The sequence below is a fragment of the Colossoma macropomum genome, unplaced genomic scaffold (assembly GCF_904425465.1).
Source record: "Colossoma macropomum unplaced genomic scaffold, Colossoma_macropomum, whole genome shotgun sequence".
In the NCBI taxonomy this organism is placed as follows: Eukaryota; Metazoa; Chordata; class Actinopteri; order Characiformes; family Serrasalmidae; genus Colossoma; species Colossoma macropomum.
Window position 1 is genome coordinate 21,523,292 of NW_023494805.1, and position 15,652 is coordinate 21,538,943.

A 15,652-nucleotide genomic window follows, 5' to 3' on the forward strand; every position below is an offset into this window, starting at 1 on the left:
CCACTGCTTTTAGAAGTGTGGTGCCACCCCTGCTCATTTTACTTACTTCTTGGCTACAGTTGGACACATCTCTCATACCTCTCGTTCTCTGTCCCTCTCTTTCACACAGTTGCACATTCATAATTGAGCTGTACTGTTGTCAGTGCAGCTGATTGTCCAGAGGGTGTCAGTGATGCACATGTGAGCTTGGCCCATAAAAAGGTCCTACTAGCAAAGCACAAGCTCTGCTATTATACTCTACAGTCAGAGAGGTGAGCAGTGTGTTGATTCCATTGCTGCCCTTGTCTTCAGCACTTCAGTTGAAAAGTTTGATATGTCACCTTAAAATATGGTGTGTAAAATAGTAACATTTTTGCAACCACGTTTCCAGTTGGGATGCTGTGCAAAATGTAAGTAAAAACAGAATGTAATGATGTGACAATCATTTAAGCCCTATATTTAATTGAAAATAGTACAGTGACAACATGTCAAATGTTGAAACTGAGTTGCCAGGCACACTTACCTTGTACATCAGCCATTTTATCAGGTACACTTACTATATACTCTATGTCCAAAAGTTTGTAGACACCTGCTCATCCAACATTTGACCACAGGACTGCTGTTGACTAGATATTATTCAGGTGGTGAACCATTCTCAATACAGCAGTGACACTGACATGATGGTAACATAGTACTGTGTGTGGCACCGGTACAAGTGTTTCAGGTACAGCAATATTTCTGGGTTTTTTACACACGCCAAGGTCACTGCTGGGTTGAGAGAGGTCCTCTCTCAAAAATATTCAGCCAAGAGCAGCTCTGCGGTCAGAAACTGACCACAGATGAACACCTAGAGTTTGGATTACATAAACCATGCATATCAACAAGGATATCATCACTAACTTTACACAAGTAAGGTGAATCTACAAGGTAGAGGTTTCTAATAAAGTGCCCAGTGAGTGTATAAACTGATGTGTTACAAGCGAAGTGTAGTTCTTTGCAAAAGCATAGTGAATGTAATACAAACTTTGCATCAACAAGTGGCCTACAGTCTTTAACTGTACATGAGCAAGGTAGAGCTACAAGGTAGTTGTTTCTAAAAAAGTAGTCTTGTGAATGTATACTTCGTCTCCGTAATCGTAGCCATACAGCATGCAGAGCCCTCTTTTTGGAGTAAAGCAGTGTTTCAGTACTGTTCTCCAGTGGATGACAGTTTGAACAATTTTATGGATATGAAGCACCCCACAGAGCTGCCTTGAAGCTACCTAAATGTTGCTTCATGAGATTGGTGCCTCACATCAATGACACTGTGTGGTGTTCTTCCAGTTACCAATCCAGTTAGCAACTTACCTCTTAAATCATTTGATCTTTCTTCAAAAACGAGTCTTTTTTCAAGGTCAGGTCACACACAATGCTGTCAGTCTTGGCTCTCTGAAAAACCGACAGAGATTTTTTTCTTGTGTTTTTTTCTCCTGCTGCAAAAAAAATAAAAAAAATAAAAAATAAGTAGACAAGAAAGAAATGAGAAATGATGGAGGAAAGCACTGGCCGCGTCCGTAGCAGATCAGTCTGATAAAACTGGATTTGTTGAGGGGAGAGAAGCTGTCATGAGTTTAGAAAAGCTTCCTCTTCCTCCTTTTCCTGGCAGCCTGATAAGCCGTTTTCTCCCCTGTACAGCCTTCAGAACTGCCACTCATGCAGGAGAAAATAAAAAAAACAAAAAAGAATGCAGCATGGCAGGGGCAACATTGCATAAAATGCACAGCACAGCACTCAACAAGCGAACATAATGGTTTGTCAAGCTGGGCCGGAGTGATTGCAGCCTGGTTTATGTGTGTTTCTTTGAGGGAAAAATCTTTTTTGTCTACCTACAGCATTCAGAGGTCCTACCCTTTTAACTCAGGGCCTGTATGTATCTGGGAAAGTGCAGTGCAAAAAAATGTGCCTCAATACAGCCGCGATATGTGTAATATATGTTAAAATCAATGTTCAATTTGCTAAGGCTCTAACAAATCATGCAAATGACACATAGGACTCCCTCCTTACTAATTGCACTGTGCCTAAAAGGCAAAGGGTTTGAAGGGCTTGGTCAAATAGTGTAGCTGTTGAGCTTGAGAGAAAACTGAAAATGCAGCTTGAGTCACAAAAAGATAAGTGTTAATAAATGTTCTTTCCCACCAAAACATTCTGCAGGGATGTTATTCTATTCTGAATTTCATAAATAAAAACAAAGAAGGTCAGAGGCACAGGAGTGATTAGGAAGCTCTGGAGGAGTTCTGAGAGTTGTAATACTTATTTTTGTCCATTCCTCCCCCAAATGCACATTTGTTTTACCATGTACATGCATTGTATGCCAGTTTCCTATGTAATATGCATGCTTTTGAGAATGCTTCATATTTGAATATGAAATCTGGCGTAAAAAAGCAATACATGTGGTACCTTGCTCAAAAATGTGCGTAATTTTGGAATAATGCCAGACCCCATACATATTATTAGGAAGCTGTTACATTGGGAGAAAACTGAGGTTTCAAAAGAAGTCAACGTGTCCCCACAATTTTGACATGCAGTGTGTGTACAGAGCATGTATAATTAAAGATAAAAACACATTTTATGTACAGTTAAAGTTTTTAAGCTGTTTTTGGCTGTTGTTTATTGGTGTTAGAGAAGTTTATTGTCCTCTGCTGGGTCTGAAGATCTGCAGTGAGGTAGAAAGACCGTTACTCTGTCTGCAGTTGAGCTAACTTTTTCACTGTAAGGCTTTAGAGACTCTAGGCCCTGGAACCCACACAGGTCCTCGTTTTAGTACCTGTAGTTTTACCTTGAAAATGTGTGGGTGGATTTTGTGGTCAAAGCCATTTCTGAACATCTGGGGGCCCAGAGCAACATCCTACTTATTATTTAGTATATTTAGTATAGAATTATTTAGTCTTGATAGAATAAAAATTAATTAGTACTTTGATTAGGAGCAGAGTTGAATAAATGCTGCAAAAATACCATAAAACATTAATTACATACAGTACTGTGCAAAATGTTAAGGCACCTGGGAAAACAATATTTAAAAACACTATTTAATTGTGTTTATTCTTTATTTACTCAAATATCAATTAAACAATAAATACAAATAAATACAAATACCATTAATACAGTAATACTTGAAACAGTATGTAAAATTGGGTTGTCAGTAAGTTAAATAAGGTGTGCTGCTGATGCACTTTAAGAAATCCATGCGCAATGAGGAGAAATCTGGAACCAAACTTGTGTTTTTAAAACCAGCTTATAAAATATCAACTACTTTTTGGAAAATTTGAAATTCTTGTTATTTTCACTGTATTTATGTTCATTTTTCTATAACATCAGAATAAATATGAAGATTTCTTCTAATGTTATAGAAAGTTTCCTTGCAAAAATACACTTACTACAGAAATAAATGGTTTTAAACAATTTGCTTAGATTTTGCATATGTAGTGTTTGTATGTACATAAAAAGACAAACTTGCTCACTAACTGAAATAATGAAATAAAGTGTATAAAATATCTTAAGATGATATCATTGACAGGCATGAGCACAGACATTTTAAGGGGCTGGGTTTCAAGGAAAAAAATGGCAACATGAACATAAGTTACATATACAGCATACTAATAGAGACAGTATAATCATGTTTCAAGGTAAACCATAGTGTTGTAAGAGATTTCCCCAAGGCAGCCAAAAGAACTATAAGTCTGCAAGGCTGTAATGTCACCAACCACACTGTCTGAAACCTGACACAATTTCATGTTTTTTACAATAAAGAAAACTTGGTTTAAAATTTATTCTGTCTGTGCATTTGCATGAACATTGATGACTTTGCCTCCAAAAAATTTGTTACAGATATTTTTTAAGCAATGTTATCAGTGATGTTGTCTTAAGATATTTTTCTACCAGTATGAAAGACACAAAAAAAGTCTTGCTCAGGTGCCCTAAGTAACTGCTTGCACTCACTGAGCACTTTATTAGGTACACCATCCAAATAATACCTGCCGTGGTCCTTTTGGGTGTCCTGACCATTGAAGAACAGGGTAAAAGGGGTCTAAAAAAGCATGCAGAGAAGAGCTACAAAGTGCACCTATATGGTCAGAGGAGCTGATTAAATGGACAATGAGTGTAGATTCAAGGAGGTGTACATAATAAAATGCTCAGTGAGTTTATTTTATAGCTTCTAACAAGAAACGTCCATGTTTGTGGTGCTTGCAGGAGCTGATACTAGACGCTGAGGACACATGGATCCGGCTGGAGGGGCTGGCGGAGGCCACCGAGTACACCGTACGATTGCAGGCGGCCAGAGGCCTCGAGACCAGTGCCATTGTCTCCACCTCCTTTACCACAGGTACATTATATTCACACGCACACAAACATACTGGAAACAAATAAAGCAATGGATATTTGGAAGAAGCTTGGATAAAACTTAATCGAGCACTTTTAGTCAGACATGTCTCTATCCTGAGTCTGAATCATCTAATATTGAGTAGTCACCAACACTGATTCTCATCCAGAATTTGTATTTTTATAGAAAACATGGTTGTGCAGTGCACACTTCAAACACATTAGAGTTAATTAAAACCAATGCAATTTACCTTTTTACACACTGCCACTTTTACTGTTTTGAGGGAACAGTAAACAGTAACCACTGGCATTGCAGAAATTACAAGTAGTTGTTGTGCTGTGGTCATGTTCCACTTACTAAAGATCTATACTGCCGACATCTAGACCACTTCTGAAATTGTGCCTTACCTCTTTAAGTTGTGGATAATGTCACCTTAATGACAGTGGCATAAATAGCTGCATTGGGATAAATGAATCTAGCAAAGGACTGGAATTAGATTGGGTTAGTATAGCTGATTGCAATCAAATAAAAAATAGGCCTCTGTGAGCTCTGTCATAGTCAAATCAGTGGGCTTCCTCCTCCACTAGTTCGTTTTAGCAGACATTTCTCCTCTGCCAGTCTTTGCTTATTGGTTACGGATGTTTTCCCAATTCCACTCCCCACTCAGGAAACCGATTGTTTGCCATGCCACAAAACTGTGCTCAGCACCTCCTGAACGGCGAGCTCCTGAGTGGAGTCTACACCATCTACATCAATCGTGATTTCAGCCAGGGCATTCAGGTCTACTGTGACATGACTACTGATGGCGGTGGCTGGATCGTGAGTGTCTACTAATAATTGTCATTGTTGCTGCACGTTTCGATTGCAATACACCTTCCAATATACTAAAAACACAGTGGTAAATCAATAATGTGACATGCATTATATTAACCCTGGAACTGTTCACAGTGGAATAAAAACATTTTGATCAATTAGAGGGCTCATTTGCATACCGGAGCCTCCTGTGGAATCAATATTGTAAAGGCAAATATAGCGAAAAGAATTAACAAACAATATACTGTGTACTCCTGTTTGGCTCAAGCGACTTAAGATTTATACTTCTGTAGGACTATTCTGTGCAGACGTTCTGCCAACATGCTTGCACATAACATATTGCATGCACTAGGGGGCAGTGTTGCATTTACCAAATGTGAATGTATAGAAAATGAGGAAAAAACATACAGCGATCTGTTTTCAACCTCAAGAAAAGTCTGACATTGCTTTGTAGTAAAGAAACAGTAGAAAGAAGAAGTAAAACACTGAAGATCTTTTCATAACACATTATTCTGTTTATGGCTCTATTGGGTTGTGTCTCTATCCCAGCTCTATTTGTACTACAGCTCTGGATACTTCCTTGCTCAAACCATGTAGTTGAGATTTTGGCAGTGTCGCATTCTAACTGCTCTGTGAGCCTATGAAAGCTACAATTACCCATAAAATGTTACCTTAAACATATTTACATTGAGATATTGTGGAGAGAGTATATGGATAGTTGCTGCTCACAGAGGATTCGACATGTACACTTCCAAAATCTGAACTACATGTATGGTGCCATCCAAATATCCAGTAAAATTGAAGATTGTAGAATCCATGACTACATTTGGTTTTCCTTAAAGGAATTCTGAATTGTTTTCCACTTTCAGCAATTTATAATCACTAATCTTAAAGATGTTTTGCCACTCATTGGGACATGGATACATGGCTTATGAATTCATTTGAGCTGACGATGCTCCTCAGAAGTCTGGTTGCCTTGATTCTCTGCTAGACCAGACTTTTAGCAATTTTTTATAGCTCTACTATTTCACCACTAAGGATTAGTTCCAAACCACTTGACTGTACATTATCTGATTGATGGGGTTGTCCTGTTTCAGGTGTTCCAACGCCGCCAGAATGGCCTGACTGATTTCTTCAGGAAGTGGAGTGACTACAGGACTGGCTTTGGTAACCTGGAGGATGAGTTCTGGCTAGGTGAGAGTCTCTAATGTCATAATGTAATGTTTGGCATTAGTCAAGCAAACATTTTAGTGACTAATATGTACTTCTAAGTTACTGTCAGCTCCATAATTTTTGTCATCGTAGGTGAAGATAAAAAATGTTAGTGGCTAATCAGCTCAGTTTTACAGTGAAAATATAAGGAAAATATAATATTTAATCAAAGACAATTTAGTCTAAGAAAACAAAACACTGTCTAAAAATATTTCAGAATTATTGTCACCCCTAAAACATTTTTAAGAATAAAAATTAACTGAAGCATGTTCCCATTAAGGAGACTTTTTATATATCGATGTGTTATTTTTCAGAGGCGATACCGAAACCAGTTGCTAGTAATCAAGGACACCAAGAACCGATATTTGGGGCCAATATTCATTGCCATGAATCTGATGCATATAGTGGGAAAATTTACAAGAATGAATCTCTTACTCACAACTTGCATTAAATTAATGTTATAACATTACAAGAAATAAAGTGCTTTGAGTTTTAGACAGTATAGGTTGCAAAAACTTAAAACATTTTAAAGTTATTGTTAAACAGATAAAAATAAAAAACACATAGCTGTCAATGATGTTTAATAGTCAGTGACATTTGTGAAAAAGTCCAAAAAACAAACTCAAAAATCTTAAATTCAAAACATTTTAGACTATGTCGCTGTTGTCAGAAAAGAACTCTTATCCTCAAAATAATAACTTATAACAGGAGAAGGATAGAACCTACTTTACTTTTAATGTAAGTCAATGAAACCAGACTCCAAGTCATTTTAGGTAATTTCTTTTAGTCCATTCATCATGACCTTTACATACAATGTAAAGGGCAACAGTCATTTTCAAATTATATCAAAAACTGAAAAATGTCAAAAATGGAGATAGAAGGTTTTCTTCTGACCACAGCAATATTTACATAATTTTTATATACAACCTACACATATGAGTCACTGACAGTGCTGAAAGGGCATAGATCTGGGTGTTGCTTGCCTTTTCAGTATATGGGTGCAAGCTAGAAAGCCTAGACAGGCTAAAAAAATATTACAGCAAACAACTGAGACATAACATGCTGTTAAAATTTTCACTAATTTGTAAAAAGCAACAACAATGAGGGTATATGAATGTTATCTGTTTCATTTCGTTGTTCAACCAAAACAGTATTTCATCCAATAACAAGCAGTTGTTGGATGTGTTGAATTTATCAGATTGTATCAGAATGTATCTGTGCTGCATGATTCATTGGAAAAGGCTGTTCTAAGCAGAGTGGTCGATGTAGCTGCAGCTGTTTGTATTTTTAACGAGTGAAAATAGAAATGAAAATTTGGGCAACAAACCTCAGGGTATGTTTGGTGTAAAATACTGTTAAGTATGGTAAATGTTGATGTATGATATATGTGATGTTTTGGGGGCTGTTTTTCCTCCAAAGGCTCTGGGAACCTACCAGATACATGGCATCAGTTCGAAAGGGAGGACCTAGGACTCTGAGGAAATTTTGTATTGTCTCAGATCCCTCGCTCTGTATTCACTAATATCTTTAAGCATTATAAGAGAGGACTCATTGCTGTTATGTTGCATAGATTGCACAAAGTACTAAATACAAGGGTGTCAATCGCTGTTGTGGTGTTTTTTAAAAATATATTTTCTTATATTTTCAAGGTGAGATTGAGCTAATTAACCACAAACATTTTTTCATGACTTTTTTTCCCTATCTTTACCAAGGTTGCTAATAATTATGAAGCTGACTGCGCTTGCTTTTCAACACCTTAATGTAAGTTGTGGTAATGTATCAGCGCTGTAAGACAAAGAAAAGTGCAGGAATCAAAGGTTTGGGGCAGTGGGGTTTGCATACCAGATGATTCTCTTGTTGTCAGAAACTGACTGAAAAAGGGCATTTCTGATAAAGGAGGAGGATGGCAGAACTGATAAAGTCAAACATGCTGAAAAGACTGTGCATAAAAAAAGAGCAGTCAGTTAGTGGAGATAGATAGGGAAATTGAGAAGAGGGCTGGTGACTAACACACATCATGGCTGTACGTCAAAAAATATATATTCATTTATGTTTTTCAGCCAATGTGAATAAAGTTTAATACATGCCAGATTTTAACTTTTGTGATGGAAATGATATTAGTTTTTTTGTTGAGGTCTTACAAAGGTATTTAAAAGCATTAATATTTATTTGGAAGTTATGCAAAAGCTGTTAAGTTTAGAGTAAGTTGTAAAGTATGAATTTAATAGATAGTTAATTAAATATAAGTTGATCATCTGCAAAGCATCTACAGTGGAATATCCAAGAAACTGTTCCACTCCCAGTTCCTCTTTATGTTTATATGTTTGTGCACATGCCAGTGGTAATTTTGTTGGTGTGTTGGCTCTATGCCACGATGACTTCATAATTTATAATGAGGATTTTCAGCTTTCAGAGTCAATTTAAACGATCCTGTAATTGTTTTCGTCAAAAATCCAATTTGACAAAGAACAATTGAGACTTTTCAGTTTCTTCTGCTGCAAGAATATTCTCTGCAAATCTCATTATGGAACTATAACTATATTCAGTAAAACTCATGGGGCAGAAAAAAAAGAGTGTCTCTGCTTGGTCCAGATTTCAGAGCATTGTCTCAGTGTAAGATAAAACAGAAAACATTATGAATAATACCCCCACATATTTAATCGTGGATAATATGCGTAGTTATTTTTAGACTGAAAGAAGCCCATGTGGAAGATTGTCACACTGAATGATGAGCAGAGCATAAATGTTGAGAAAATGTTTGTGTTAGAATGTGTTTTTTTTTCCTTTAATGCTCCTCTCATTGGTGCACTCCCCTCCTACATCTCTTAAAAAAAAAATTAATGTTTCTGTTGTGTCTGTCAAAGTAAATGCAATTCTGGATCTTCTTATCTATAACTAGTAAAAACAACTTCTAGGGTTAACTTTGACACAGAAAGTGTGAAATCTGTCAGTTATAGCATGACTAACGGATCTCTTCCCTAAACATCTGCAGTGCTTTTTCAGCATTACCTGCAGTGAACAAAAAATTCATCCATCATAACACACTCGGGGTTAGTTGCAAAAACTTATCAACAAATGGAAGAACTAATTCAATTTTTTTATTTTTTTTAAATAAAGGAGTTTAAGGTAGTAAACATTGTTGAAGTTTCAAAATATACCACTCACTTTTGCGCCATAAGAGTTTTATCATGAGTTCTCAGAAGAATGGACTGGTCTCCCCAGAGCCCAGACCTCAACATCATTGTTTGGATTACTTGGATCATAAGAAGCAAAAACTTCTAAGACTGAAGTTTGGAGGTGTGAAAAAAATACCCCTGACCATTTTTATTTTTAAAAAAACCTTTAATACTGAAATCTGATAGTATATTAAGTTGAATTAATAGCCATTTTGACTGGAAATTATTTACAATATTAAACATTTATAAAAAACTATCCTATCTTATTGCATTCCTCCATACAGCTTCCTTGCATTCTCAGATCCTCTACCAGTGGACTACAGGCAGTCCCATATGCTAGACTTTCTTACAGCTTTCAGCACTCTAACTCCTAACTCTGAAATTCCCTACCACAGCCTCTTCAAGACTATACTTTAATTTCCTCTTTATACAATATTTCTCTCCTTCCTGTGCCTTTTAGTATTTTTATATGTAATCAGTGTACTGTTGTAAAGTGACACCTTATAATACAAACCCATTTCCAAAAAAGTTGGGATGCTGTGCAAAATGTAAAGAAAAACAGAATGCAATGAAATGCAAATCATTTAAACACTATATTTAATTGAAAATAGTACAAATACAACATAGATACTTTATTGCTTTTTGAAAAATATCTGCCTATTTTGAATTTGATGCCGTCTACGGTACATAATATCATTAAAAGATTCAGAGAATCCGGAGAAATGTATGCAAGGGACAAGGCCGAAAACCAATGTCCGCTGGTCATGATTTTCGGGCCCTCAGGTGGCACTGCATTAAAAACAGTCATGATTTTGTAGTGGAATCACTGCATGGGATCAGGAACACTTCCAAAAAACATTGCCCATGAGTACGGTTCATTGCTGCATCCACCAATGCAAGTTAAAACTCTACCATGCATAGAGGAAACTACATATAAACAGGATCCACCGCCTTCTTTAAGCCCAAGATCAGTTAAGGTGGACTGAGGCGAAATGGAAAAGTGTCCTGTGGTCCGACTAATTATTTTGAAATTATTTTATGGAATTCATGGACACTGCGTCCACGGTGCTAAAGAGCAGAGGGATCATCCAGCTTTAAATCAGCACTTAGTTCGAAAGCCAGCATCCGTGATGGTATGGAGGTGCATTAGTGGACATGGCATGGGTGACTTACACATAAGCATACGTTTTGTGACAACATATGCTGCCATACAGATGACATTTTTTCCAGGGACGGACCTTGTTTCAGCAAGACAATGCCAAAACACATTCTGTACATATTACAACAGACTGGCTCTGTAGTAAAAGAGTCTAGATGCTAAACTGGCCTGCCTGCAGTCCAGACCTGGCGCCCATTTAAAGCATTTGGCGCATTATGAAACCAAAAATACGACAAAGGAGACCCTGAACTGTTTAGCAGCTAAAATCCTATATCAAACAAGAATGAGAAAAATGTTTAACTTTCAGAAATACAGCAACTGGTTTCCTCAGTTCCCAAACGCTTACAGAGTGTTGTTAAAAGAAGTGATGCAGCACAATGGTAAACGTTCCTGTCCTTTCTTTCCTTTTGTAAAAATTATACTGTATGCGAAAGTAGAAACTTTTAAATTATTTTTTTGTGTTAAACATATTGAAAAAGAAAAAAACACAAAATAAAATATACAGTGTGCCATAACTTTTGCACAAAAAATAAGACAATGTTATTATTTTGTACATAAAGTGAAATTTATTTATTTATTTATTGAATTCATTTTTGACCGTAGAAAGGTTATATGCTACAGGAATCAAAATGCATTTGTACACCAAACATAATGTTAGGCTTTTGGTCAGCAGTACAGTAGAATTGCATTGGTGTGTGCTTCATCTCCTTCAGGCAGTGAGGTGTTATAAGGACAATGTTTTCTCTTAAGTGGTAGTAAATGGGGTTGAGGGGTCACTAAATAGGCCCAAGTCAAGCTATGTGTAGTTTTCCATTAAGTTCACAATGGTCCTGAGGCACTCTTTCATTGTCTAACTCAAAACAAGAACTTGCCATTATATTAATAACTACCTAACACACTTTAAATCAGACTCTTCTCTGTCATCAAAGCTGTTTTTTTAGATCTCAGAACTCTGAGTATTGACTAATACACAATCTGTTCTTCTGACATGCATTCTTGTCCAAACATATGGCCAACTTGCAGATAGAGTAAAGGAGAAAAGTGATGTACTTTGGAATAGATTATAATCAAACTTTTTAATTTTCTTCTTCATTTCTGTGAAGGTGCAGAAGTGCAATGGTAATAAAATAAAAAGGCACTTAAATATGACTTAAAATGTAACACAGCAGAGAGCACATAATGAGAACAGAGATATGTCTTTGCCCATTTTTTAATCAAAAACTGTATAGTACAATATGATGTGAAGTACTTTAAATGGACATTTGCTCCATTCTCTGTTGTGTTCTGTGCTCTGCAATTTGGCATTCCTCAATGCTGCCTCAGCGAATGAGTGACATTTGGGTTCAGTCTGTGGTATTATGATTGAAGGGAACTTTATGGACAGTGGTAAGATTCGACTCTTCGTAACCTCAGCCCTGCTTCCCCCACAATCCACTCTAAATGCTTTATCACCAAGCAACATCATCATCACAGCACGGCATTTCTCCACAGTGCAGTTGGACAATTCAGTTATCTTTGGTGAACAGGCTCTTCCCATGCTTTTCTACTTACCTTGTAGCTGTTCTTTGACCATAGACTACAGGCTGTTATCTATGTGTGCCATATTTGAGGAGATACCGGGTTTCCTGAACATTTCTGGGCTAAAAGCACGGACACTCTGCTTGTTGGGAAAGCTAAAGCAGTGGTCCCCCATTTAGTCCTTGTGAACCCCCAGACAATTCACATTTTTGCTCTTTCTGTGCTTCCAACACATTTAAACAAAGCTTGAAATGTTTGTTGAAACCCATTGGGACCGGACTCTTCATGTCAAAGTTTTAGGGTCATGTTTGGATTTCATTACTCTACTCATAATGAGTTTGAGGAGAGTTTAAATTTCACGTTCTGGATTCTCATAGCCTGTCATGTTTAACTGATTTTTAGCTGCATTTACACTTGCTAGTTCTTTATAGTACTTTATTCATTATCTCTACTTCATACTTTGAACAGTATTTAATCTGACATGCTGGAGTCACTTGTGTTGTTGCACTGAGGACCAAGGTCCACAAAGCCAGTATAAGAAAGTAATGTAGGCCAGAATGTATCTGGATACTTTTGAGATTTTTTGTAAGTGTTTATTAATTGAGTAATTATGATTTATATATTTATTGCAGCTACCCTTTTTTTGTTTGTTTGTTTATTGGTTATCTGATGTCATTGTTGCTAAGGCGAGAGTTTTAGTTACCAGTTTGTGGTGGCTAGGTTTATGTTGGCTTCAGATAGAATATTTTTGAGCTACAAATGAGTTCAGACAGAATTTTTAGGGTACAGTTGGGCTCAGTTTCCAGTCTTTGGGTAGTGTTGGGATTGACAATGTTGTCAACCTACTATATTTGAATTTGGACCATAATTTTCAGGCCTGAAAAGTAATTACATGAAGTACTTCTTTAGTTCTTGATTGCTTGGTTTAGAAATTATAATAGTTCAGAGGTAAAAATGTGTCACTACAATATAGGCTGTGGGCCTGAACGTGGTCCTGTCATAGCTTTTAGTCTTGTCTCTTTGTGTAGGCCTGGACAACATTCAAAAGATCTCAGCTCAAGGTCGCTACGAGCTCCGCATTGACATGAGAGACGGCCAGGAGGCGGTTTACGCCAACTACGACAGATTCTCCATTGGAGATGCTAGGAGTCTGTACAAGCTGAGGATAGGAGAATACAACGGCACTGCTGGTGAGTGGATGTGAATTCAGTACTGAGCTGGACAAAAGTGTTGAATAGTATTCATTTTTGTGAAATAGTCAATTGTAAATTTTTTTTAATTTATTGCAATTTTATTGGTTATAATTCAGCAACGTCTTAGCTGAATAAAGTTTTATTAAACTTAAGTTAAAAATTTTCTTTTATAGGTTTCTTCTACATCTCAGAAATCTTTTAGCAATCCATCAGTGTAGAAGAACAACACATTTTTCTCTTCAAACTTCTTATAATTCAATTCTAATGTTAATATTCTCTTTTCTTCTAAAGGGGGGGAGGGGGGGGAGGAAACAATTAGAAATTAGTGATCTTCCTGTCCTTCATTATTGGTGATCCTATATTTCTCCTGAGACATATAGATGTTGATCTTAACTCAAATGATGTTGGTCACACAACAGTGCTGAATAGGTCCCTGCAGTGCCCAATGTCAGTAAAATGTGTTCAAGACATTTTTTCCACTATATGCAAACAAATAATTTCCTTTACAGTGAACATGAAAGGTTAGGAAGGAAGGAATCGGCAAAGTTGCCCATCACCATCTCAACTCAAAAATATCATTGCTTAAGACTGGGCATCACAATGAAATTAACTTGATCCTGAACTTGTGTAAGATTTTTGAAAAGATATTTGACACTTAAGTACTTTACTACTGTTTGGACGGGATTCATTTTCCATCGGGAGTTGGGGTAATGTAATTATTACAGGTGTTTCTTGGTGATTTTAGATCCTTCTGAATATTCTGTGTGAGTAACTGTTCCCAGACACTGCAATCCTGCATCAGTAAAGGTCCCAGCAGGTTTGACCTATTCTAAGAGCAAAATATATAAATAATCCAAGGTTATATAATCCTGTGTGAATTTGCATGTCAGTAAATATTCCATCGTACCTTTCTTAAGTATGGCAGTTTTCAAATATATAAAATGACTTTAAAATGTTTGATTTTATGCAGCAGTGTTGAAATCCTAAACTAATGACAATGCTAATAAAACATTACTTTCACTTAAGACAGCTGTGTAGAAGATTAAACAAAATTTGATTAAGTCAAATGTTTGCAGCTTCTTTTTTGTGTGAATTAGTCTCAAACATTGCTTATACCTACTGATTCTGATATACTTAGACATACTGGCAGTTATACAGACTGGTGAATGCTGTGATATGGTTCTGTGGCACTTGGCATTGGCTTGCATTATTTTGATCAAAATTATGTTTGATGCATCAAAGCATCCAAAGAACACTGTGGTAAAATGACATTGTGTACAACTAATCCCATCTCAATAGTACTTTACATGCGAGGATTTCATACTATATTAGTTACTTTAAGTCCTCTAATGTAACTGCCTACAATTCAGTCCGGTGTGAAAGCCTTTGTTGTGCCTTCTCTTTGTACTAGGTGACTCTCTGAACTACCACCAGGGTCGGCCTTTTTCCACCACAGACAGAGACAATGATATCGCCGTCACAAACTGTGCCCTCTCCTACAAAGGAGCCTGGTGGTACAAGAACTGTCACAGAGCCAACCTCAATGGCAAATACGGCGAGTCCAGACACAGTCAGGTGAGCTTCTGATGCCTCTGGATAATGAGCACTACCTATTTTTTCACTTTGTTCATAATTAAAATAATGGAACAATTTATAACCAACTGGCCATAATGACTAACATTCATTGCAAACGAAGTCTGTTTAATTTTTGGACTCAAGTTTGTTGGCCCAAACACCTCTGCACATATGCACCATCCTTTGTCATTTCCTGTTTTTGAAAGAAAGTTTTCAACCTAAACAGCGTTAGGGCTGAGAACTGAGAACTGAGAGTTTCTGAGAATTGATGTGATGCATGCAGTCACAGCGAGAAAAGAATGCAGAAGTAACGGCAGACAAGACAAACCACAAATGCCTGACATCCTGTTTGGAAATGATCTCAATCTAAACTTGGTGATCTCACCTGAACTGTTTATACTGACAGCCAGTCACTTAGCTACTGAGTTTTGCAAAAGCCAAAGTAAATGTGCAGCAGTTGTCCAAAATACTGAGAGATCTGGCAATTATAAATCAACTATACTAAGATCACGTCATTTGGAGAACAGATTATCTCCCCTGATATAAAATTTTGTTTATAAAAAGGCTGACTAACCCATACAGCATCTCTATACCTGTTTACACTTCAGCGTTTGAGTTCAGATCTTACAGCTTGCAGGCTAAGTAGGCAGATGCTATTTACACCAAGTGC

General features: G+C 36.9%; 1 protein-coding gene across 1 annotated transcript in view; it reads left to right on the plus strand.

Annotated features, from left to right (window-relative positions):
* The window catches only part of tnr (tenascin R (restrictin, janusin)), a 238,576-nt gene that overhangs the window by 219,825 nt on the left and 3,099 nt on the right, over positions 1-15,652 (plus strand). The window contains exons 19-23 of the mRNA XM_036597368.1: positions 4,207-4,339; positions 5,004-5,155; positions 6,247-6,343; positions 13,243-13,404; positions 14,819-14,982. Coding sequence (XP_036453261.1) covers positions 4,207-4,339; positions 5,004-5,155; positions 6,247-6,343; positions 13,243-13,404; positions 14,819-14,982 — 708 coding nt within the window. The remainder of the gene's footprint in view (positions 1-4,206; positions 4,340-5,003; positions 5,156-6,246; positions 6,344-13,242; positions 13,405-14,818; positions 14,983-15,652) is intronic.